Source organism: Terrapene carolina, unplaced genomic scaffold (genome assembly GCF_002925995.2).
Source record: "Terrapene carolina triunguis isolate 2854851 unplaced genomic scaffold, T_m_triunguis-2.0 Scaffold102, whole genome shotgun sequence".
In the NCBI taxonomy this organism is placed as follows: Eukaryota; Metazoa; Chordata; order Testudines; family Emydidae; genus Terrapene; species Terrapene triunguis.
Window position 1 is genome coordinate 3,780,290 of NW_020664453.1, and position 24,523 is coordinate 3,804,812.

General features: G+C 42.3%; 1 protein-coding gene and 2 long non-coding RNA genes across 4 annotated transcripts in view; 1 reads left to right on the forward strand and 2 right to left on the reverse strand.

The window, feature by feature from the left end:
* Positions 1–15,985, forward strand: part of LOC112120530 (low-density lipoprotein receptor-related protein 8) — a 265,977-nt gene extending 249,992 nt beyond the window's left edge. For both annotated transcript variants that reach the window (XM_024219642.3, XM_024219644.3), the window contains 9 exons: positions 526–753; positions 1,361–1,479; positions 4,488–4,627; positions 7,088–7,229; positions 8,570–8,722; positions 9,632–9,859; positions 13,049–13,117; positions 13,327–13,499; positions 14,755–15,985. In XM_024219642.3, coding sequence (XP_024075410.2) covers positions 526–753; positions 1,361–1,479; positions 4,488–4,627; positions 7,088–7,229; positions 8,570–8,722; positions 9,632–9,859; positions 13,049–13,117; positions 13,327–13,499; positions 14,755–14,793 — 1,291 coding nt within the window. In that variant the 3' untranslated portion in view covers positions 14,794–15,985. The remainder of the gene's footprint in view (positions 1–525; positions 754–1,360; positions 1,480–4,487; positions 4,628–7,087; positions 7,230–8,569; positions 8,723–9,631; positions 9,860–13,048; positions 13,118–13,326; positions 13,500–14,754) is intronic.
* The window catches only part of LOC113406502, a 28,165-nt gene extending 12,128 nt beyond the window's left edge, over positions 1–16,037 (reverse strand). The window contains exons 1-2 of the long non-coding RNA XR_003369789.1: positions 15,979–16,037; positions 713–849 (exon numbers count right to left, since the gene is read on the reverse strand). This is a non-coding gene — a long non-coding RNA (uncharacterized LOC113406502). The remainder of the gene's footprint in view (positions 1–712; positions 850–15,978) is intronic.
* Positions 16,038–16,155: 118 nt separating this feature from the next.
* LOC112120531 lies at positions 16,156–20,580 on the reverse strand. The gene is made up of 3 exons (XR_003369790.1): positions 20,552–20,580; positions 20,008–20,080; positions 16,156–17,362 (listed from the first exon to the last, which is right to left on the reverse strand). It is a non-coding gene; the product is annotated as an uncharacterized LOC112120531 (long non-coding RNA).
* Positions 20,581–24,523: the final 3,943 nt, after the last annotated feature.

Sequence of the window (24,523 nt, forward strand, 5' to 3'; positions counted from 1 at the left end):
CATCCTGTCAAACATGACGTGTGCACAGAGCTTTAAAACAAAGAAACATGACAGCTCCCGGCCACGAAGTGCTTACACACCAAATAGCTATGACAAAACAAGGGCGTGACCATCAGCAAAAGGCGGGCGGGGGGGGGGAGGAACAATGAAAGAATAAAGGTTACAACAGTGAGGAAGTCTGAGATAATCATGCTGTGTTTGTGCCCTAGTTCAGTAAATAAATTAATGGAGATATCCTATCTCCTAGAGATGGAAGGGACCTTGTTGAGTCCAGCCCCCTGCCTTCACTAGCAGGACCAAGTACTGGTTTTGCCCCAGATCCCTAAGTGGCCCCCTCAAGGATTGAACTCATAACCCTGGGTTTAGCAGGCCAATGCTCAAACCACTGAGCTATCCCTCCCCCCTAAGTTGACCAGAGTTCATCTCTTCATAACTCATTTCCTCCTCCATGTAAGGCTGCAGCTTTTCAACTTGCCTATCTGCACTGACTCTTACTGTGCTGTTCATCAATCCTTGTCTTTGCAGTGCCTACATAGACAAAGCCAGCGACACAGCCGAGCAGGTGATTTTGATAGACAGTCAGCTGAACTCCCCCGAAGGCCTGGCGATGGACTGGGTTCACAAGAACATCTACTGGACAGATTCGGGAAACAAAACCATCTCTGTGGCCACTGCTGATGGAAGCAAGAGGACAACACTTTTTAGCACTGACCTAAGCGAGCCCAGAGCCATTGCAGTTGATCCGACACGGGGGTAGGTGTGAAGATGGAGTTCTGCGTTATGGCATGTTCCAGTCTTGTTTTCACTCCTCTCATGAGCTCTCAGACTCTGGCTAGGACTGCTGACATGCTGAAAGTTAAAGCGCACACGTAAATCTTTGCAGCGCCGAGTCAAAAGCAGCTTTGAAATTACATCTCAGAAATTCTTTTGCACTGTTCATGTGTCAGATGGGGACGAGCTGGTCCAGTTTAAAGCAGGGTACGTAATTTGTGATGAAAACTGAGGTAGTCTGATGCACAGCTGAACGAGCACATGTTTTTAGTGCTGGATACAAAGGCCAAAGATCCAGCAGAAATTCCAAGAGCTATTTCACAGGTACTAAAGAATGTTTTTAAGCCCTGGTGTAACACAGTCCTGCAATATGTGCTCTTCACGTTAGTTCATACAGTAGGAACCCATCAGCTCCATTGCGCAGATGTTAAAATGGATTAGAATAGCAAAGGCCTAAAACACTGAGTACAAAGGGCACCACACCTCCTGATTTAAGAAACCTACTCAAATGATGCACACGCATCTCTTGGGGTAGGGTCAGTTCTGCATTTAGTGTGAGTTATTGACTTTTCCTTTCTGTGGCTTTCAGATACATGTACTGGTCTGATTGGGGAGACAAAGCTAAAATTGAAAAATCTGGCCTGAACGGTATGGATCGGCAAGTGCTGGTAACAGACAACATTGAGTGGCCGAATGGCATCACACTAGGTAAGTCGCAGAATCGGTAATAGATCAGTGCAAGTGATAAAGCTCCCTATGTCTGTGGCCTCTTTAAATTTATGTTTATTGTCATACAGGAATGGGAAAGACAACATAATCCTTGAAAATCCAGGCTGCTTTGATATGACAAGCATCTGTCATACACACAAGTGGCCAGCAAGTTCCCTCTAATTCACTGGGGTGGCTTGCCTCCCATAGTGCCCTCTCGTGGGACTTGGGTGGCATCTTACACGGTCCCAGGCTCCTGTGGGCAGGGCAGCTGTAAGTCTGGTGAGGCCAAACCCCACAATGCCTCTGGGCTTCAGTCATCCAGTTACTTCAGTTGTCAGAGGCTCCTAGGTCTTCTCCATAGCCTCCCTGGGCTGGGGAGACAGTGCTTACTCCCTCGTGGCTGCCTCAGCTGGCAGGCTAGTCACCCCTCTCCGGTAGGGAGGCAGCTAGCTCCTGCCTCTTCACCAGTCAGCCCCGAACTGAGCCAGACTCTCTCCTTTTCTCCCCCAAGAGGCCTGACATTAGCTGCAGATATAATGAGGTGGGACTAGCTGAACCCAAAGGTTCTCTTTAACCCCTGCTGTGATGGCAGGCAATTTTGTCCACTACCTCACAGGCTACTACTACTGTTACTAATTCATAATGTGACGGGTTGGATCACAGAAACCCCCTTGGGAGCTGCTACCTAATGTACCAAGACTACTTCTGCTCCTGTTTTCCCTGCCAGCTCAGGACTCCAGCACCCTGTCTTGCTGAGCCGGACACTCCCGTCTGCTCCAACACAGACCCAGGGTCTGAATTACTTGCCCCAAAGCTGCAGGTTTACCTGAAAACAGCTCACAGAACTGTGCTTGTCTTTAACACTCAGATGCCCAACTCCCAATGGGGTCTAAACCCAAATAAATCCGTTTTACCCTATATAAAGCTTATACAGGGTAAACTCATAAATTGTTCGCCCTCTATAACACTGATAGAGAGATATGCACAGTTGATTGCTCCCCCAGGTATTAATACACACTCCGAGTTAATTACTAAGTAAAAAGTGATTTTATTAAATACAGAAAGTCGGATTTAAGTGGTTCCAAGTAGTAACAGACAGAACAAAGTAAGTCACCAAGCAAAATAAAATAAAATGCGCAAATCTATGTCTAATCAAACTAAATACAGATAATCTCACCCTCAGAGATGCTTCAGTAAGTTTTTTCCTCAGACTGGACACCTTCCTCAGACTGGGCACAATTCTTTCCCTTGGTACAGCTCTTGTTCCAGCTCAGGTGGTAGCTAGGGGATTCTTCATGATGGCTCCTCTCTCTCCTCTTTGTTCTGTTCCACCCCTTTATAAATCTTTTGCATAAGGCAGGAACCTTTTGTCCCTCTGGGTTTCCATCCCCCCCCACTGGAAAAGCACCAGGTTAAAGATGGATTCCAGTTCAGGTGACATGATCACATGTCACTGCAAGACTTCGTTACTCACTTGCCAGCACACACATACACAGGAAGACTCACAGGTAAACACAGCCATCTGCAGACAATGGTCCTGGTTAATGGGAGCCATCAAGATTCCAAACCACCATTAACGGCCCACACTTTGCATAATTACAATAGGCCCTCAGAGTTATATTTCATATTTCTAGTTTTAGATACAAGAGTGGTACATTTATACAAATAGGATGATCACACTCCGTAGATTATAAGGTTTGTAATGATACCTTACAAGAGACCTTTTGCATGAAGCATATTCCAGTTACATTATATTCACTTATTATCATGTTTTTATAAAACCATATAGACTGCACAACGTCACACATAACATTTGCCCTTGTTATTAGTTAACCAACAAATTAATGCTTAGGATTTCAACCCAGAGCTTGAAATGATTGCTTTTATGAGTGGCAATCACCCCTTTGCATTGAGGTTAGTTGATCTCATCCAAAATTAGAATTTGTCCCAGGAAGAAAAGCTCAGTTCATGAAGTCCTACAGTGGCACGAGTCACCTTCTCCCACTTCTTCCCCGCTTGTCCGTGAAATGAAATATACTTGAATCTGAAACCTAGGAATGGCTTCGAGAAAGTGGGATTCCCCATCACTGGAAATGTTTAAATCAGGATTGGATGTTTTCCTAAGAGATGCTCTAGTTCAAACACAACTATTAGACTTGACGCAGGAATTAATTCATGGAAGTTCTATGGCCTGTATTATGCAGAAAGTCAGTCCAGATTATCACACTTGTCCTTTCTGCCTTAAAATCTATGAATTTATGAAAAGGTGAAGTCACTCAGCATTGGAAACCACCATCATTATTAGCATTAATTGCACCTTCATCAGGAGTCTCAGCAAAAAGCCACAGATTAAGTGGTCTGGAGAATGAACTAGCCTCTCAGCCTTCGAAAAGATCCTTCCAGGCAAATCCAGGCCTACACTACAGACCGATCTGGGTATAACTCCATTGCCATGGGGTTTGACAAATCCAGCCCCCTGAGCGATGCAGTTATACTGACCAACCCCCACTGTCTCATGTCGATGGGAGAGCGGCTCCTGTTGATATAGCGACCGCCTCTCAGGGAGGTGGCTTAACGGTGCTGATGGGAGAAGCTCTCCTGTCGCCATAGTAGCATCTTCACTAAAGTGCTACAGCGGCGCAGCTGCACCAGTGCCACTGTAGCGCTGTCTGTGAAGACAAGCCCAAATTTGAGGGACATTGCTGGGGTGGAGTTGAGAAGCCAGCAAGGCCGCTGGCCTGTTCTACTTGATCAGAGAGGGGACTACTTCACAAGCCGGGCTGTCAATCGAGCAGCTCTCACAAACACAACAGCATGTTATTTAGGGGTGCCTGGGTCAGCGTATCTGGGCAGTGAACCAGAGTTTCAACCACCATAATAAATAAAAGGACTCGACAGCCCACGGAGAAGTAGCCACTCTGCCAACAGGAAAAATATTGGGCAATAGCAAAAAGTGCTGTAGTTGCATGTACAGTAATTCTCCCTGGTCACATTTCCTGTCTCAGATTTGCTGAATCAGCGTCTCTATTGGGTGGACTCCAAGCTGCACTTACTTTCAAGCATTGACTTCAATGGCGGCAATAGGAAAGTTCTCATCTCTTCTGCTGATGACCTGAGCCACCCTTTCGGAGTAGCTGTGTTTGAGGTAAGAATGGGTGCAGAGCTGGCTGGGGAGTGCAGGAAGCCACAGGATCTCTTTCTACACACCTCTTGCTTGAAAGTTGTGCCCTGTAAATGGCACAGGAAGCTCCTGGGCTGTGTCAGCTGCTGCAAAAAGCCATTAATCCGGTGTGAGTTCAGCAAGGAGTATTCCTTCCCCAAGAGCGGCAATCAGTCAAATGCCACTATGTAATGCATTACTTGTGTGGTGGGGAGGAGCACCCTGCCTAAACTGGCATCGCCTGCACAGCTGACGTGGGCTAATGGCACAATTAGATTTTAGTCACGTTAACTGCTTGTGTAATGGCCAAATCACCGGCAGGAGAAAACGCAGGCAGGTTGCTATGATTATTGTCAGGCCATATGGGTGTTTCACTAACTAAAGGCCTGATGCTGCTGAGTGAGCATCTCCTGTGAGATAAGACTTCAGTAGGAGCTTCACAGGAGGTGCTAAAGCCTCCTGTTAGGATCAAGCCCCTTGAACACGGGGCATCCCCTCATCTGGGTGCATGGCAGGGATTTATGTGCCCGCTTCGGATGGCTTTGAATGTGACACTGCAGCTTGCTCTGAACACTTCTTACAACTCATCTGCAGTGTGATTTCCTGGCTTTGCATTTTCCCAGACCCATGCCGCATGTGCTCCCTTCCTCAGCCTGGCAGATTGCTAATTGTTTGCGCAGTCATTATATGCTACCGCTTGTCAGTCTGCAACAAGGATCAGTGTACCCAGATAGAAATCTGTACAAGCCCTTTGGGAGCTGGCGGTGATGTTAGTGGGGAGCCTCTCTGCCTGGGAAGAACTGAGAACCCAGTGCACTTGTCTGATGGCAGGATTTAACCTCAGGAAAGTGTCGTTTACTTATCCAATTTAAACATAAACCCAGACATTTCTCTCCCTTTCAAGCTGAGTTGGCCGTGCTCTGGTGCACAGCCCTGACAGCTGAAGGATGCACACTCTACTTGCCACAAAATTAAGAGCTTGATCCTGTAGGCACATACTGCCCCGGTGTGCTTATTGGCATGCATAGCCTTGCTGATTTTAGTGGGACTGTGCATTAAATTAAGCACGACATGAACAGTGTTTGCAGAACTTTTACAGTGTTTGTTAACCAAGAATATGCTGTATACCCCCTTCCTCCATCTGAATCTTTTCTCAAGATAAAGGAACATCTCCTGAACTAGCTCCTGAGAACCCACCCTTCCCCCTCCAGCTATGTATTTCATCTTATTAAAAGACGTTGCAAGTGTTACCTTTTCATCTGTCGGCCAGGTCACCTTCCTACAACTAAATCCATCTCAGTAGCCTTCAATTCCCACATGCCTACTGTGTCCTGTTATATTGTGGTATTTAGGTATCTCTCAATCTGCAGTAATCATTAGAAAGTGCCACTTGCTTCTAAAGATTTTACTGCAGGAGATAGAAGTGGGTCTTTTGGATGCTCCCTCTTTAGTGTTTATCCATTGCTGCAGCGTTAGAGTCTTTAAGAATACAAGTGATTTTGCCCTACAGAGATACCTGCTCAACTGAGGTCACATCTTTGGAAAGGGAAGGAAGATCAGCATTTACTGGCACTTTCACTGTGGTGCAGGGATCAGAGATTTCTAACAAATTCCTTCCAATCCTATTCAAAATCCACGCCCATTGGAGTCCGAAACTCTTCTTTCACTAAACATAATGGACATGGCCTCTTTGTATCCAGGCCTGCTCGGAGTGTTCTCCCCTCCCACCCAGCCCCAAAGCTACTCTAAGGAACTAAGCATTTTTTGCCCATCTGTAAATGCTGCTCTCCAGATCTGTTACCACCTCCTGACACTGAGCCCAGGTCTACCCCGGGGGGGGGGGGGGTGTCGACCTGAGATACTCAACTTCAGCTACGCGAATAGCGTAGCTGAAGTCGGCGTATCTTAGGTCAACTTACCTGGACGTGAGGACGGCGGCGAATTGACCGCTGCCGCTCTCCCTCTCGCGAGCTGGAGTTCCGGAGTCGACGGGGAGTGTGATCGGGGATCGATTTTTATCACATCTACACTAGACCCGATAAATCGACTCCTGATGGATTGGCAGGTAGTGAAGACCTGCCCTGAGACACTTGCATCTTTGTGTTGCAAAGCCAAAAGTAGCATCACATCATGATCCAGCAGCACCACAAAATGACAAGGTTATCTCAGTCTCAGTAGACGTCTCTAGATCGTTTAGTATGCGATTCTGCAAACTGCTGAGTGCCACTGTCTCCAGCTGGAGTAGAGGACACGCCAATAACATACTGCAAAATTAGCACCTGTCTGTTTTGCATGTACTTAAAATGCCTCTGATTAATGTGCAAAAGAAGCTGAGATGTAGGCAGCCTTGCCCCAAATGGCCTTCGGGGCTGCCAGAGAGCCATCATCGAACACTTCATGGGGTTTGCATTTATCCAAATCAAAATGCCTGTGTGTGTTCTGCAGGATAAGGTGTTCTGGACTGACCTGGAGAACGAGGCAATCTTCAGTGCAAACAGATTGAATGGCCTGGACATCTCCATTTTAGCAGAGAATCTCAATAACCCTCATGATATTGTGGTCTTTCACGAGCTAAAGCAGCCAAAAGGTAAGGCATGCCCTCAGTTCTCCCATAGTCCAAACACCATTCATTCATTTGGGCCGGTAAATAAAATGCCTCCCAATTGTCTTGGATGGAGTGGTAAGGCAGATGCTGCTAATATAAAATGAATGCCTGATGTTTGAAATTCCTGCATAGTTAATTCAGTGGGCGCTTTTATTGAAAAGCCTGCAATTTGTTTATAGTAATTTAATTAGCAGCTTTCCTTTTGAAGTCTAGTCTTAGAGCAATCAGAGCAGCCTGTTGCCTGCTGTTCATTTTAGGTGACACTTTTTGGCAGTGTCACTCAGATAAAATTGGAAAGAACTCTAAACAAAGTAACTTGCTAATAGTTTTCTTAGCAGGAAGAAAATGGCAGGGAGATAGATAGCTTTGAGATTGTGGGTATTATGAGACAACAGCTGTGAAATGGCACCACCTTACTCAGTAGATATGCTCCCCCTATGTATTCCGGGTCAGATAGGCTCAGTGAGAAGAATGATTGTCCTATCTGTTACTGGTGCTAGTACTGAAAAGCCTGCACAACTAAGAGAGGAGCTGGACTCTTTCCTGGTTCAGCATAATCAGCACAAAATTCTAATTGAAGAGTTTTTATTATTGACGATCATCAACAAACTTGACATTCAAATCCCAGATTTACTGTGTGGAGCTGGCAGGTAGAAAAACCATGATTTGCTTGTAAATTGAGTATATTTGATCTATAGTATTGGGTAGTAAACAAGAAACCCCACAAGACATTTTGAAGCTTTCATCTGAAGATCTCATAATGCTTTAAAAACACCTGAGAGGTAAGAGTTATTAAGCAGCCAAGTAAATTAAGGCAGAGGGTGAAGCAGAAAATTTTAAAGTCTGCCCAGCATGAGACAGTGAGGGCCTGATGTTCAGAAATGCTGAGTGTCCATAGCTCTCAGTGACTCCACTCAAGGTACGATTCCTCATCGTCACTGAAAAGCAGGATTTAAGTCTCTTGAGTTAGATGGCCAGAATTAGAGGATGCTTTGAAAACAATGGCTTAAGTGACTTAGTCAGTCAGTGGAATAACAAAGAATCGAACCCAGGCGTCCTGCCTCTCCATCCCCTGCTGCAACCATCAAAGCAAAGCAAAACTGTTGCATATAGTATATGAAAGTGGGAGCGCACAATGGTGAGGCCACTGCTACTTTCCTGCATACAAATGGAAGAGCTCTAGAAGATGGAAAACTCCTAGGGGTTCTGAGTTAGAATAGAATCTCATTCGGGAGACGGGTCTCTTTGCTACGAACAAAGATAAATTGATGAGCATGGTTTGAAACAATACATTTGTTTTTCCCTCTCCCCACCTTGAACAGCTCCAGATTCCTGTGAGCTCAGCTCCCAACCCAATGGAGGCTGTGAATACCTGTGTCTTCCCGCACCCCAAATCTCTCTCCATTCCCCCAAGTATACGTGTGCCTGTCCTGACAACATGTGGCTGGGCCCTGATATGAAGAAATGCTACAAAGGTAAAAGCAACCACCTTAATGCAGCGACCTCTCTCTTAGCCTGGTGTTGCTCGGCACAAGCTCCTTCGAGCCACACCAATTGTACCCCACCCTTCCACAAAATTAACTTACATCAGTGAAATTTCCCCCTCTCACAACATTGCATGAACCATTAGCTACGGTAGTCTGTGCGCTTGGGACCTTTTTGCACATAGCTTGATATTTTGGTTGGTCTGGAGTGTCTCTTTATTGAGAATTTGTTTATTCACAAAGAGTAATCAGAAAAGCTGAATGCATGAAGGGGAACAAAGAATTAGTTCCTGATCCAGATCCCATTGATCTCAATGGAAAGACTCCCATTGAATTCAGTGGGCTTTGGATCAGGTGCTAAACATGTGAATGGTTTGAAATCATGGTGGTGATGTTGGTCAATAAAATCATTCATTAACACCGCCCCATGAGGCGTGAGTGGCGTAGATTGTATATTTAGGAAAATATTAGGCCACATTCATCTTTAGCGAACTCTAGTCTCTTCATGGGAGTTACTAGAGGTGAATTTTACCTAATATTTCCAATATGGTGCAAGTTCTGAATTTTGGGGGCCCACACCCAAAAAAGTATGATAAAGACTTTGAACTTCTTTATGTCACCTTCCATCCACAGCACTTCATAGATATTAGTGAATTAAGCATCATTACACCACTGTGAACTTTGTAAATTATTTTATTTCCACCTTGCACATGGGCAAACAGAGGTATAGCAAGGCAATGGGCCACATAACAAATCAGGACTAGAAACCAGACTCCTATGCTAACCGTTATCAAATCTGGAAAGGAGTGCTGCCTATCACCATGTGAGATCTGCTTTGCAGACTTGTTTAACCAGATTTCAGTCATTGTTTTGTTTTAACTATATGGGATTGCTTTTCAGATCTTCCAGCTGCCTCAACAACTGAGCCAGTTTCAACCATCACCACTACTATGATTTCCGCCATCAACGCAGCTACAACTAGCAACACCAGCAATGCCAGTAGAGAGAGCTCAGGAACTGTATCACAATTCTCCATCACAACCCCAGGTGTTGGCTTACCCACAACTACATCCAGCCTAATAGGCACAAAGATCATGACACCTGGAAATAGCAATTTATCCCAGCACTGTAAGAGATTCAGGTTCCTTCTTCTTTACTTTCTGCCAGGTACAAGAGTATCACAAAGATCCATGGGCTAGTAGGAGAGCTGGCAGGTCAGATGTGCTGTATGCATGTCAGACACAGGCATGCATAGATGGGCAGAAATAAAATCAGATTTTTCATCTCAACTCCTTCATTATGATAATAGAAAAGTGATCCCAGTTTCTCTGAACTCTTTGGTTCCAGGTTGTCGTGTCTGATTCCCTGGGATTCAGTCTTACACGCACAGCATTTAAGGTTTCTATTTCTCAAAGAAAGTTGCATTTGTTTTGCTCAGCACAATGCTCTGAAAGTTCATGTAGCCCTGCTCTGAAATACCTCTGACAAAGTTTTGCATTAAAATGAGTATCTTCATGGACTGATGTCCACATCACAAAAAATACTCCCAGCAGATGGCACTAACTGGCTTCTTTATTGTCAGCCTCTACAGAGGCTATGTACTGAATAAGCCATGAGGGATTTAACTACCTTCCCATTCTTGGTGGTGATCCCCATAGGTCAGGGTTGCAACACATTGGCAGGGCAATGCAGGGAAGCTGAACTGCTTTTCCATAACCTTGCTGGTCTACAGAGAGGCAGATTTCCACCTCCAACATAGCCCCTTTCGCTGGTAATTGATTAAAAACAATAAGACAGAAGACCTCTGGCTTTTCAAACACTACACTGAGCAAAAGAGGCATCATTTCCATTGCATCTGCAAAGCACTAAATCATGCATCCCTGTTCTCATCGGCAAGACAGGACACATGATACTTGATGCTAAGCAGTGCGCAGTGCTCTTGAGAAAGCAGAATCAATCTCCCAAATTCGTTCTCATCATTCTTACCTATGTAAATCTCCTTCCAAACCCCAAACAAAAATAATTAGATTCAGTGTTTATTAAAATATTTCTAACAAGGACAATTATGGTACCTATCTCATTAACTGGTAAAATGTCTATTTAATAGAGTTACCTGCCAAGGGGATTCATTTAAAAGGATAAACTACCTTTTACATTATTTTCCATGCATTGGTGTCTCAGTAGATGAAGTATTTAGCCTTTTCTCTAATTAGTCCTGATTTGTCAGAGTAAATACAGTATATTGCTGAGTTCAGTGCTAATCCCGTTAAGATTGCAAAACACACATTTTGCAGAATGAGACATTAACATGTATTGGTTTGCTCTTATAAGTATGACATTCCGTCGAATTTTGAGGCAACCTCCAGGTTCAACTTAGCTATTGCACATGGCATTCTTTGGTGTAGTCACAGCCACAGGAGGATCATTCAAATGCATTATGTACCACAAAGTTCTTTTCCTGATAGAGCAATAGCTTGGTGGCTGTGTTGCTATCAGAGGGAGCTGTGCTGCACAAGATGAAGGGTTAGCTACTCTCCTTGATAAAGACAGAGACTTTCCATTACGGGCCAGATTTTTACAAACTAGCCTCCCTTTTTGTGCCCAAACATTAAGAACAGAAGAAAGAACTGGCATATTGTATCAGCCCAATGGTCCATCTACCTCAGTATACTGTAATCAGACAGTGGCTGGTGCCAGATGTGTCAGAAGGGAGGAACAGAACAGGGCAATTATTGAGTGATCCAGTCCCAGCTTCGGACTGTTGGAGGTTTAGGGACACCTAGAGCATGGGGTTGCATCCTTGACCATCTTGACCAATAGCCATTTATGGACCCATCCTCCATGCACTTACCTAATTCTTTTTTGAACCCAGTTATACTTTTGGCCTTTACAACATCTCCTGGCCATGAGTTCCACAGATTGACTGTGCATTACATGAAGAAGTATTTCCTAATGTTTGTTTTAAACCTGCTGCCTATTAATTTCACTGGGGTTCTCGTGTTATGTGAAGGGGTAAATAACATTTTATTCCCCTTCTCCACAGCATACATGATTTTTATATACTTCTATCATATTTCCCATTAGCTGAGTAGACCCAGTCTTTTTAATCTCTCCTCAGAGGTGTGAAACAGCTTCCAGATAATAATTTTTGTTGTCCTTCTCTGTACTTTTTCCAATGCTAATATATCTTTTTGAGATGGGGTGACCAGAACTGCATGCAGTAGTCAAGGTGTGAGTGTACCATGGTGGACAGGTAATTAGATATATGCACACAGAGCCAGGAGAAACAACACTATGAGCCGTACACATGGAGAACCAGTTTTGAACCACTGGACCATTACACATGAGATTTTTCAATACCTAGAACCAGTCATAGGTTGCACTCTATCCCTACTACCAGGACCTTACACTAACAAACAGGCATTTGAAGTGCTGTATTTTTTAGAGTTGTTTGGGATTTGGTGGGCTAGCTCTCCCCGAAGCTGGTCCTTCTCAGACCGGAAGGCTCATTGTCTGAGAGAGACCCCTGCTCTGAGCATATGTTTCTTTATCAGCTCTTCTTAAAGCTAGCCCCAGTGTGCTTTGACTTCAGAAGACTCAGCTCTGGTACCTAACCACAGTCTCTACATTCCCTGGCCAGCAGGAGCCTAAGTGTGCTGTAGAGGCATCTCATTCAGCCCTATAATGGGGAGGGAGTACCTAGTTTCACCTAATAGTTGAGCTAATTAAGGGACAGCATGAAGAGGTTTAGAAGGGAGTTGGTCACACATCACGTTGTGCTTTTCTGTGGCCATATTCAGCAGTCAGCTGTGCCCCCTTCTGTAAAGCCCTGTCACTGTACATGGATATGGACAGTTCTTCCGAAAGGGCAGGCCCCTTAGCAACTCTAGCCCTCATTTTGCTTATTTTGGGGTCTCATTTCATTTGAGGTCCCAGTCTGTGTGTCCTACTGTGGCAGTTGACATCTGGGGTTAGCAAGCTAAAAGCCTCCACATTTCAAAGTTGTTTATTATTATTTAGGAGTGAATCTGTGTGTTGTGGCACAGCCATATAGCAGGGCGCAAGAGATGAAAGAATTAGGAAAGAAAGATGGCAAGCTGCCGGCTCAGGATTATTTATTTTATGATATGGTGTCTTGTTTAAAGATGATTAATTATCAAATATAAGCACACAATAGATATTATTTATAGACCACCTACCTTTAAATTTAACCACATTTTAAAACCTAGCTTTTTAAAAAAAATTTAGCTATCATTATAATTCTGGTCCATCTTTAGTGCCGTTTGATTAATCAGACCTGTTCTTTTATGGTTACAGATGCCAATGATGGGCAAGGTTTTGGATCAACTGTTACAGCAGCCATTATTGGAATTGTAGTTCCTCTTGGTAAGCAGGTTTGATTTAAGCTTAGAATGAGCTTAACTTTTTGACAACTTTTTGTAAAAGACTTTTCTGGAGCACAAGGAACTACTGTATTGCAGGTCTGAAGGGTACAGGAGCAGAGGTCCACATGGGAACAAATTTGGGGTCCACATGGGACTATGTTTGCCTTCCCCAAGTAGCCGGATGACAGCTTTTTCTCTTCTTTTCTTCAGTGGTCATTGGTTTGCTGTGTATGGGAGGGTACCTCATCTGGAGGAACTGGAAAAGGAAGAACACTAAAAGCATGAACTTTGATAACCCTGTGTACAGGAAGACAACAGAAGAAGAGGATGAAGAGGAAATCCATATTGGGAGGACTGCACAAATTGGGCATGTCTACCCAGCAGTAAGTATCTCTGAGCAAGCTCCCAAAGGAAAAGATTTTTCTTGTTAAGAAGGTTTGGCTACAGAATTATCTCAGCTGATCTTGAGGTTGGTTACAGTTACTTGGCATCAGACAATACATTAAATGAGGGGTTTGTCAGATTTTTGCCTGTTCGATTACTCTTAGACTTGTATGTGGATCCTGTTACCATATCTTTGGAACATACAGTAGGAATTTGCTATCTGAGATTAGATCAATGGTCCATTTAGTCAGGTACCCTGTCTCCAGTGGCACTGGTGCTTAAATCCCTGCCAGGCACCCCGCTGAGAAATTCATTTCTCTCAGGTATTTATAACATGCCCATCATTGTAGTGGTGAGCGCTAATAACATGCAAGAAAAATGAACAGGCCGTCCTATATACGAGGTTTTCAAAACAGGGACAATGACTGCTGCTAAATGTTAGGCTGTACCTTGATGGGGAGGGTTTTTCTCCTGACCCCAGCTTGCAGGTGGTCTTATGCCTTACTCTTTTCCACCCACTGCTTTTTCCTGCCAACAACAAAGTCCAGTTTGTGTTTGCTAGGGGGAACACAGTATTTTTCTAATTATATAATTAGACATAAACCACTAAAGAGTGAAATGCCCTGCAGTGAAGAGTGACTGAGATTCCATAGGGAGTCAAGGAAAGTTGCTGTAGCAAGATGAGGCATAGAGATGGGATGGAGGAGTAATGCTTTGCTCCACAGGTTCTGCTGTAACTGCATAATGGGACTTGCTGATGGAGGCACCAGAACCCCTGCAGAGTGGTTTCTTCAGGGAAGTGTCCCTTCAAGAAACAGGCAGCTTGGATGAATAATAACTGAGTTGTGAAGGGAAGGACAAAGAGAAGGGAGTAAAAGCAGTGCAGGTGTGAGGAAGGGCACTGTCTTAATATCGCTGAATGAGTAATAATAATAGCAATCCTTGCGCTGCTGTCATTCCTCCCATCCAAGGATTTTAATGTGCGTCACAGACATCGGTGACTTGGCCTCCCACCACATCTGTAATGCATGGGAGTAATGCTTATCCCCATTTGGGGGAAGGGGAATTGGAGGCATGAAGGACCAGGTACTAATAAGTACTACTCAGTGTAGGTGTTACTCCATTGAAATCAGTGGGATTTGGGGAGGAGGGGGGGGGGGAGAAGAGGATTCATGAGTAAGGTATCAGGTCCAAAGAGATCAAATGATTCTCTGTCACTCAAGCATTTACCACTGTGTTTTCCTTCCTCCACAGCGTGTAGCATTGAGCCTGGAAGATGATGGGTTACCATGAGGACCAAGTCGCTGCTCTAGTCCCATACAATGGAATAATATGCACTGAACAGATTCACTTTGGATCATGGAACACCCCCCGCCCCCGTCCTTTTCTTCCCCCTAATTAATTACTATTTATGTTGCAGAAGGGTAACCACAAAGTTATAATGAACTGCAAACATCCAAAGGATGTGAGAGTTTTGTATGTATAATCTTTTATACACGTTTTAACTTGTTGCACTACCCATACGTGATAGTGAAGAGGCTACTGCTGAGCTACTAACCCAGTATCCATAACCTGCCGGGTTCAATAGCTATGCGTCATTTTAAAACTATATTTATAGCGGTTTTGTAAATAGGTTGAACATGCTTTGTGGCTATCCATCAACATAAGTAAAAAAATGCTATACAAGCAGTTTAGAATATTTATTAACAAAATTGGGATATAAGATTTGTTCTGTAAAGAGGGGTGAGAGTATTTATTTTTTGTATGTTTGGCTTGCTGTGCATATATCTATCTAGGCTAGATAGATATATAGACATATAAATATATACATATATATACATATAAATATATTTTAAAACTACTAGCCCAAGTCTATGGGAATTAGGGGGGATTGAATTCTTAAGGAATGTTTATGGAAAATTTGCTTTGAAGTCTAAAGCCATTGGAGTAAGAAACAGCTGTACAATAGGATAATCAATGATTCTGTAAAATGAATGAAGCACTCCCGTAATGAATTTCTGCTGTCAAAATGGTTTACTTTGTATTTCAAGCCCAGACAAATGTACTGGCCAGGACTCAGGCACTAGCACACTTGATTTCCTTTTTTAAAAAAAATCTTTACATCAAAAATGTCTTCATACAGTAACTTTTCTTCACTTCATGTAACTCACACAGAAGAAACTCCTATTCGGTTTCAACATGGCTTTATGTCATGTCTGTCTCCATGGGGGTTATTTGGTGTAGGATGTTTTAAGAAAACCTAAATCTGTCATTTTTTTCTCCTCCATGGGAATCTTGTTTACAGCTTATAAAAAGTGATTATTTTCTCTGTCTGGTAGTCATATATCAACTCCCTGGAGATAGCTCATCACAAAATCTTTCCTTAATCCTTTTATTGCTGTGCTGCTACCGATTGTTAACACTGTTAAAATGAATGAAGTGTTAGGAAGCACAGAGATGCAGTCCAACTTGCCATACCTGGAATTCACAGCAGGTATATTCCAAGTGGATGTAGCTGGAACATCCAGCACCGTAGCAGTGCATTCACCACAGCAGGTTGTCCGTGGAATGTGGATCAATAGGTAAGGGGTTAAAGAAAAAAATGTCAGCAGACTGCCCTCGAATATACAGCTCTTGTGGTAGGATGGCTGAAAAGGTAATTGGAAAAAAACCCAAAACAACCCAATCCTGACAACAGGTCCGCAAACTGTGGTGCGTGCCCCTCTAAGGGGGGCGTGGCAGAGCCCACGCCAGCACCCACAGGAGACAGGGAGGGAACGCCATCAAGCTCCACTCCTGGCCCCACTTCCAGCCCCCAACTGCGCTCCTGGGGGAGGGTGCAGACCATTGGGGGGCGGGGGAGTGGGGAGAGTTTGGGGACCACTGCCTTACAATCTCACCTGTTCCTAAAGCTGAGCAACTATGGGACTCTCATACCAGTCCTAGATGATCTGGCACCCCGAGGCTATTCTCTACAATGGGAACAATGGTGGATGTGATGGACATCATTGTCCCTGGCAGGTTATTATGACACTAACTCATAAGTGTCACGATTTCTATAGCGTTAGAAAGAGTCAAGGAAATCTTACATTCTACTTATTTATTTATTGGCAGTGCGTGTTACAACCCACTCTAGTGAATAGTTCAGTGTTACTTTGCTAATTCTGTGGCTTCATGGTGTTCTGGTAGGGGGAAAATGCAGAGTGACATCTCTCATGCCCTGCGAGGTTTCCCTATTCCCACATAACGAACATCTTACTTCCTTCTATCACCCAATCATCATCAGGTAGCAGGAGAAGTGAAAACAATGAGTGTTTAACCTCTCAGTTTCAGGCAGGACCACATTTTCTCCCCCCCTTACTGGCTGGACCACAGCATCAACTCTTCAACAGAAGCAGCCCTTTCTCCTAAGCCAGGCCTGGCCCAAGTTGCACCAGTAGCCTCCAGCTAGGGTAAGGAACCAGGCCCTCTCCAAGCAGCAATTCCCACCCAAACTGTCTGGTAGAGGGCACTGAGTGGTGCAAAGCACTCTCTTCCCCATCATCACTGTTCGTCATGGAAAACATTACCTTGACTAGTATCAGGGGGTAGCATTCCTGCACTACTTCCTGCTCCTGGGAACGAAATTCATATTCTCCCACTTGGCACAGGTCCTCTCTTCTCATGTTAGTCAGATGCAAAAGTTCAAGTGATTTATTCTCTTTGGGCAGTTTTCTGAAGTCACCATCCCATAGCTGCCGTGTAGCATACAGCATAAATTTCCAGTGATGTCTCATTTCAATATCCATATGCTCCAACTCCCAGACACCTCTCCTGCTGTGTATGAAGGATCCAGTTCTGTTTGTTAGATACAGAGCACCCACTGTTCCAAGGGAACGATTCAAAAAAACCTATTAGAATCAATGGAAGACTTTTCCATTGGCTTTAAATCAGGCCCTAACTGATTTTAGTGGAAAAGGAGGGGGCTCAACCTCTGACAAGAGGTATTCAGCACCTCTGTGGATTGGGTCCTAAATCTGAAACTGTGCAATAGGGTGTAGAGTAACCTGTGTTGCTTTTATACATGAATCACAGTTTATGGAAGACCAAAACAAAATCTGAAGATGGGTGTTGGGCGGGGGGGAGGGAATCACACAGTTTAATGTGGGATTAAAGTTTTGGTACAGGAGTGAAGTGTAGGAAGAAAATGCTACACTATGCATCATGGAAACACTATATACCACAAACTATTTGTACAAAGGAACTATGAAGTTAAACCTCAGTTCTAAAAAATCTAAAGGAGGCGGCTTGATTACTTAAAGATCATTAAGGGAGGTGGAGAAATGTGATTCTCAGATTTCCAATATTATTTTAATCTGCAAAGTTCTTCTACTACAAGTCCATGCACTGTGTGCATGAAGGAAAGAACAAAAACTGAGCTGTACATGTGTGTGATAACACTAACAGCAAACTGTAAATATGTTTGAAGGCTCTAAATTTTGATACTTTTTTTAAAAAATAAAATAAAAAACTGTACAAATGTGTGTATAAAAAGCAGCATTTTTTTCAAACCGTTTTAAATTAATTTGATGTCCAGTGCTGGTTTCAAACTTTACAGATTTGTAACTAATCAAAAGAAGTCAGCCACCAAATGTGTTTTTTAAATAAATTATTTTAAATAAACAATGTCCTAACAATCCCAACTGTTAACACTGTAACCAGTTCTGATCTCTGTCTTGTCATAATGAAGTTCTGTTAGAATGAATTCTTGCTTGGTGCCTTTTGTGTTTCAGTTTTCATTTTATGGACAAAAGAACTGCTGGGGGGGGGGAGAATATGGTCTGTATATCTTTTGCTGTACTTACATAAAAAGGAGTACTGAAAACCAAATGAATTCATTTGTAAAACAGTGCACTGTTTCTATAGAGAGATTAAATTTTTTTATCTGGGACTTCTGATCTGTTCTGTTATTTTACAGTACATCAGTGGTTTTCTCCACAGACTATTTCTAAGTGGTCCGTGAAGGTTGTCATTACCACAGAACAGTAGTTTTCAACCTGTGGTCTGTGGACCCCTGGAGATCCGTAGACTATATGTCTAAGATTTCCAAAGAGGTCTACCCCTCCATTTGAAATTTTTAGGGGTCTGCAAATGAAAAAAGGTTGAAAACCACTGCAATACATACATGAAAAGTTGTTATTAAGAACTGCAGCTCTTAGACCTGATGCCAAAATATCAGGATCTTATGCAAATATCAGACTCTTCTGAATGACACACACACATCCAGCTAGTCTCAAGGAATGGGTCAGCTCTTAATTGCCTATAGCCAAATCAGGACATAGCGGTGTTGCTCTACATCCTAGCTGTGTAAGAATTCTCTATTCTCTTTATGGTCCCAGTCAGTCTGTATTTAACATCCTCCAGTTCTTCCAGTCTACAACTTTGCAGCCCCAACCCTGGATGCTACATAACCTTTATATGCAAATGAAGGGATACTCAATGGGCAATTCTGACTATTGTCAAGTCCTCTTTCTCTACTCATACTGTTTGTCACCTTCAAATTGCACAGAAAATGCTGCTTGTTTTAGTTATGCTTACATTATGTAAAGTTTTATATAGGTGACAGAACTAAAATCCATATCATTTGAGGTTAATATAACCAAGACAGCCTGCTGCACACAAATATATTAACCATTACAAAAAACTACATTTTGTCCCATTCTGTAAAATTGTGTTGCTTTTGGGAGGCATATGGTGCATTTGCTTGCCATACTGTAGAAGCGTTATTGCTTTTAATCTAAGCCATTTAAAGAGTGCCCAGATATTCCAACAATGGATGTCTTATAATACTCATCATTATATTAATAATAGCTTCACAAACCCAAAACAAAATTACAGCACAGCATCTACTGACATGGAGACATACACATAAGAACCAAACTTCAAAAATAACTGTTAATCTTGGATCATATCTTATGTATGGTTTGGAAGAGAAAATGGCAATCTACTACTATTCTCCCCATTACATACCAAGCCTGGATCAACCAGAAACAGGCTAAAATCTGTAACACTCACTGCTATTCATGAATTTTGAAAGCATCACAGCTCTGCCAAGTTTAACTACAGGTAACTAATACATGACTGGTTAAATAAGGAGGAAAAAATCCCCCAAATTGTACAAGATTAAAGTCAACAGAATGTACCAGAGTGATCAGATGCACTTCCTGAGATGCAGGAGATTCTTATGTCCTATAAGAGCTCCCCAAATCCTACCCACTAATCCAAACTTTGACTTTATCTGGTGCTCTCGGTAGCAACAGGGAAGTGGGCAGGATTTGTCTCCAATTGATTAGGAAACTTTGCCTCAGTGGGAAGAGACCCTCCTAACATAGAGCCAAGTGTCATAAGACCTCCCTTTAAGTCTTTTCTCTACAGTCACCTTTGTTCTTTGGAGGAAGTTTATCTACTTGATTTTTACATAAAGTGGCCATTAAATACCAGTGAGCACGTCAAATGATTATGATTTACCTCTTGTTAGAACTGAGAAAATTTAAATTGCCATCAGGTCAAGATTCTGCTTCCAGAGGTTTTTTTCAGTGTCCTGAAAAGTTTGCAGAACAAAATGAAGTGTGTAAGGGTTGCAGATAAATGGAACAAACAATCCTACAACATGCCATTTGAACAGTGTGGTAACAAGACAATTTTAAGTACCAAATTCATTAAAGGTCATTTTTATTCATTAAAAAATGTACAATATTTGTAATCTTATTTCCTTAAAGAGAACACTGTCAAATAGTTTAGGCTTTTGATTAGCCTGTTATTTTTATATTGAAATATATTCAGAAAAAATAGTTATTACCAAATCTAATAACCTAACCTGAAAACACAAAATCATCTCTGATCAAGTTTGCAGATAACACCAAAACTGGGGGAGTTGTAAATAATGAAGAAAACAAGTCACAGATACAGAGCCATCTGGCTTGCTAGTAAGCTGGGTGCAAACAATACGCATTTTAACACAGCTAAATGTAAACGTATACATCTAGGAACAAAGAATGTTGGTCTTACTTACCTGATGGAGGACTCTATCCTGGAAAGCAGTAACTCTGAAAAAGATTTGGGTATTGTGATAATCAGCTCCCAGTGTGGCTCTGTGGCCAAAAGGGCTCATGCAATTTCTGGATGTATAAAGGGGTTTTTCTTGAGTAGTAGAGAGGTTATTTTACCTCTGTATTTGGGATTGGTGCAACCACTGCTGGAATGCTGTCTCCACTTTTGGTGTCCACAGTTCAAGAAAAATGTTGATAAATTGGAGAGGGTTCAGAGAAGAGCAGTGAGAATGTTTAAGGGTTAGAAAACATGCCTTATAGCGATAAGCTAAATGGATTGAGCTCCTTGAGTCTAACAAAGAGAAGGTTAAGGGTTAACTTGATTACAATCTATAAGTACCTACATGGAAAACAAATATTTAAAATGGGCTCTTCAATCTAGCTGGGAAAGGTATAACACAATCCAATGGTTGGAAGTTGAAGTTAGAGAAATTCAGACTAGAGATAAGGTGTACATTTTTAACAATGAGCATAATTAACCATTGGAACAACTTCAAAGGTTGTGGTGGATTCGCCATCACTGACAATTTTTAAATCAAGACTGGATGTTTTTCTAAAAGATATACTCCTTTGGGGAAGTTCTATGGTCTGTGCTATACAGGAGGCCAAACCAGATGATCACAATGCCCCTTTCAGCCTTGGAATCTGTGAACAAATCTAAACAGAACAGAAAAATACCTTTCCCTTGCTGGTAGAAAATACTGCACTACAAGAATATGGTGGTGCATAAGAAAAGTTACACTGACAATGAAAAAAAAGTTATAAAGAGTAGTCTGTATAGAAAAGTCTGTACAATCTGTGGAGAGAAATGCAAAAAGTGAAACAAATAGCAAAAAATGACAAATAAGGGAAACAGAATTCCCAGCACATCAGAGTCCCAATCCTGGCAGAAGTTTTCAGGCATTCCCACTATATTTATAATTTTTCATTCCTGGTAACTTTAGGTGGTATTAGCTACGTTACCAAGAATTTTTTTTAAATATATATATTCTAACGTCACTTTTTACACATTTTATCTTAGATGGCTCATGGGACAATTTAAAATACATCTGTGTGGTAACACTGAGTTCTCTAGTTTCATTAAGACACAGTACAGCTATGTTTTTATATAAATTCTTCAGCATCTGCAATGACTGTACATCAATAGATTGTGGGTGGATTGCTGCCCTCTTCTGGATGGAGTATGTATCAGCGCCTTGTACTGACTCAGCTCGCCATTAGATCACTGGGCAGGGGAACAATGTCTTTTGAACAAAAGTCTTAAATTTCCTTCCTAATCCACATCCGATTCCTATCTAGTGACTAGGGAGAATGTGCCTCCATGGCCATGAACTGTTAGAAACTTCTCGTTACAGGGTGAAATTCACCCCTGTGCAGAGACTCACCCAAGGTCTAGGCACAAGGTCCTACTTGAGAACTTAACTGGTGCATATGTTTTGTGAGGGGTTCTCCACACGGGGGTGAATTTCGCCCACAATAACTAGTCTTCCTGGCTAGTTGAAAGCATTAGTAATTCAACTATTAACCTTAAAGACAGCAAAAAACAACCAACCAACCAACAACACAGGAGTCAACAGTGATCATTAGAAAGGAACTGTAGGAGGAGAAACATGAGAAAACATGGAAATCTCTGCTGTAGACTACAAAATATCAACTAAAAGTTGTATACCACAAAATATCAATTAAAAGTTCTACACCAAGACCCCAATTCTACAATCCACATGGCAGACCTTTGGACCACCCACTGACATCAAACCCTTTTGCAATGCGTTGCCTTAGGAACACTGATTTACATTCCAGGCCTGGTGGTCACCTGTCTTGGGCCTGTGGGAGCTGAGTAAACCATGGAGGGATGGACAGTCTCCTCCTATCTGTATTGCTGCTGCTTTGCACAGGAACCCCAATCATAATCAGGGCCCCCCATACTAAATGATCAAACAAGTAAATATAAATAATTGAACTGTTGCTTTTAGTTTCATTATAGCAATTATGATTGAATATAATCTCTGGCCAGCCAGTAAATATTCAGAAACAGAAAAAAAAAAGTCCCACCCATTTCTCCAGAAGGAAGGGGTACTGATTGAAGGATTAAGATTTAAGGTTTTGGATTAAAAATTGGTGGCAGCATCCGCCAGAAGAAACCAAGAGGCTATAGACTGAGGAATGTCCTGAGATCTGGATCTTACATGGGGTAATGGCTAGCCAGGTATCAAGTGAGAGTTGGAGAATACTGAAATTTGATTAGAAACGAACAAAAAAACTTTAACGTGGCTTAATGTATCAATTCACACTCACTGTACACAGCAGTGAAAGAGCATTCTCTCTGTGCTTCACAGCGCCAGCTATTTACAAAGGGCACCTTAAACCTATAGTTGGGGCGGGGGGGAAGAACTGAAAATACTGTAACATTTTAAGAGCTGTTAAGGCAACAATATTTATACTGAACTAGGAGTTAGAGTAATTTAAGGAAGCAAATATCCTTGGTAATTTGACAGGACAAATGGCAACATTTAATCAGTTATATTGCTGGATCATATATGATCGGGGAAAGGAGGGAGCTAAAATGTTTTCCCTAACTCCAGGTTGGTTCAGTACTTCCACATCCTTGTCTAAGGACCACAGGTTTATGTGGAGCTACACAACTTACATTTACAGCTTCCCTATACTACGGGGAAGAAACACCTCTAGGGATGAACTGATAGTCTATTTCATGACTCATTCAGTCTCTGGCCTTTGCTGAAAGTGTGCCCAACAAAGAGACAATTAGTGCCAGCTAAGTGAAAAATCTCTGACCCTATACATTTTTCTCATATAATCCAGAGCTCTCTTGAAACTGTTGGTACTTCCGGGTATAATTTTGGTCTAAACACTGAACCTGATCTGAATGGTGAGTTCAGTGTTGATAAGAAAATGAACAGCAGGAGGAAGGCTAATGTGTTTATTTAAAGGATAGTGAGTTTTGATGGTAGCGAGTTTCTTACAATAAAAAGGTTAGGTGGAGTGTGAAAATTGTTGTAGTCAACTGTCCAATGAGACAATTGGATGACAATCTGCATTAGAGCTAACATTCAGTCTATTTATGAGCTGTTAGCAATGACTGTCATATGTCCCCTGCCTTTAACAGCCTGACCTCCTGAATTGTCTGCACATTACTTCTGCATCATTAATTTGTCATGTTTGCTGTTTATTAGCCTCTCTGGTTTTGCTAATCCCACAGATGGCATGAAATCAGATAAGTCATTCTATCATTTCGAAACTAGAAAATAAAGCTGTAACCATGATTTAAATGCTTAGGGCCTGTTTCTTTGCTGCCTGGCACATTGTGTAGTCTCCCCTATGCAAAGTGGATGTAGAATGCTACCATTCTGATCTGTAGCATTTTACACCTACTTTGCAATCCCTTTGCACAGATAAAAATTATTTCACAAGGTGCCATTATGATCCCTTTATGCTGCTCTCATAGCATAATGGAGGCCAAAAAAACCCCTGGGAATTGCTCCAGCAGCGCAGATGGTCCTATGCTGCCCTCCTGTGCAGCCACTGGTGCCAGGATGTGTTGGGTACGTGGCTAGTGCAAGAGTGGATGGAGGCTATTCTGGACTGTGAGACGGCCCACTGGTTAAAAAGCTGTTTGAAGGCAAGTTTTAAGTACGGAAATTTGCTGATATGGTGCAGTATCTCTTTAAGGCTCTTACAAGTACCTTTGCAGAGTAATGAAAAGTTCAAAGAGATCTCTGAAATAGTGTGTCTAAAATATAAAGACTAGATTATTAATGTTTTAAGTTTACATAGCATGTTGTCTTGAATACAATAAGAAGGCAATAAAAAAAAGGGAGGGAAAATGACTTGAAGTATGTTAAGAATGGGGACAGGAGTTATACTTTCCATTAACAACTGTTAAAAATAAATTTGTTTCAGAGAAGGAGTGGGAGAGA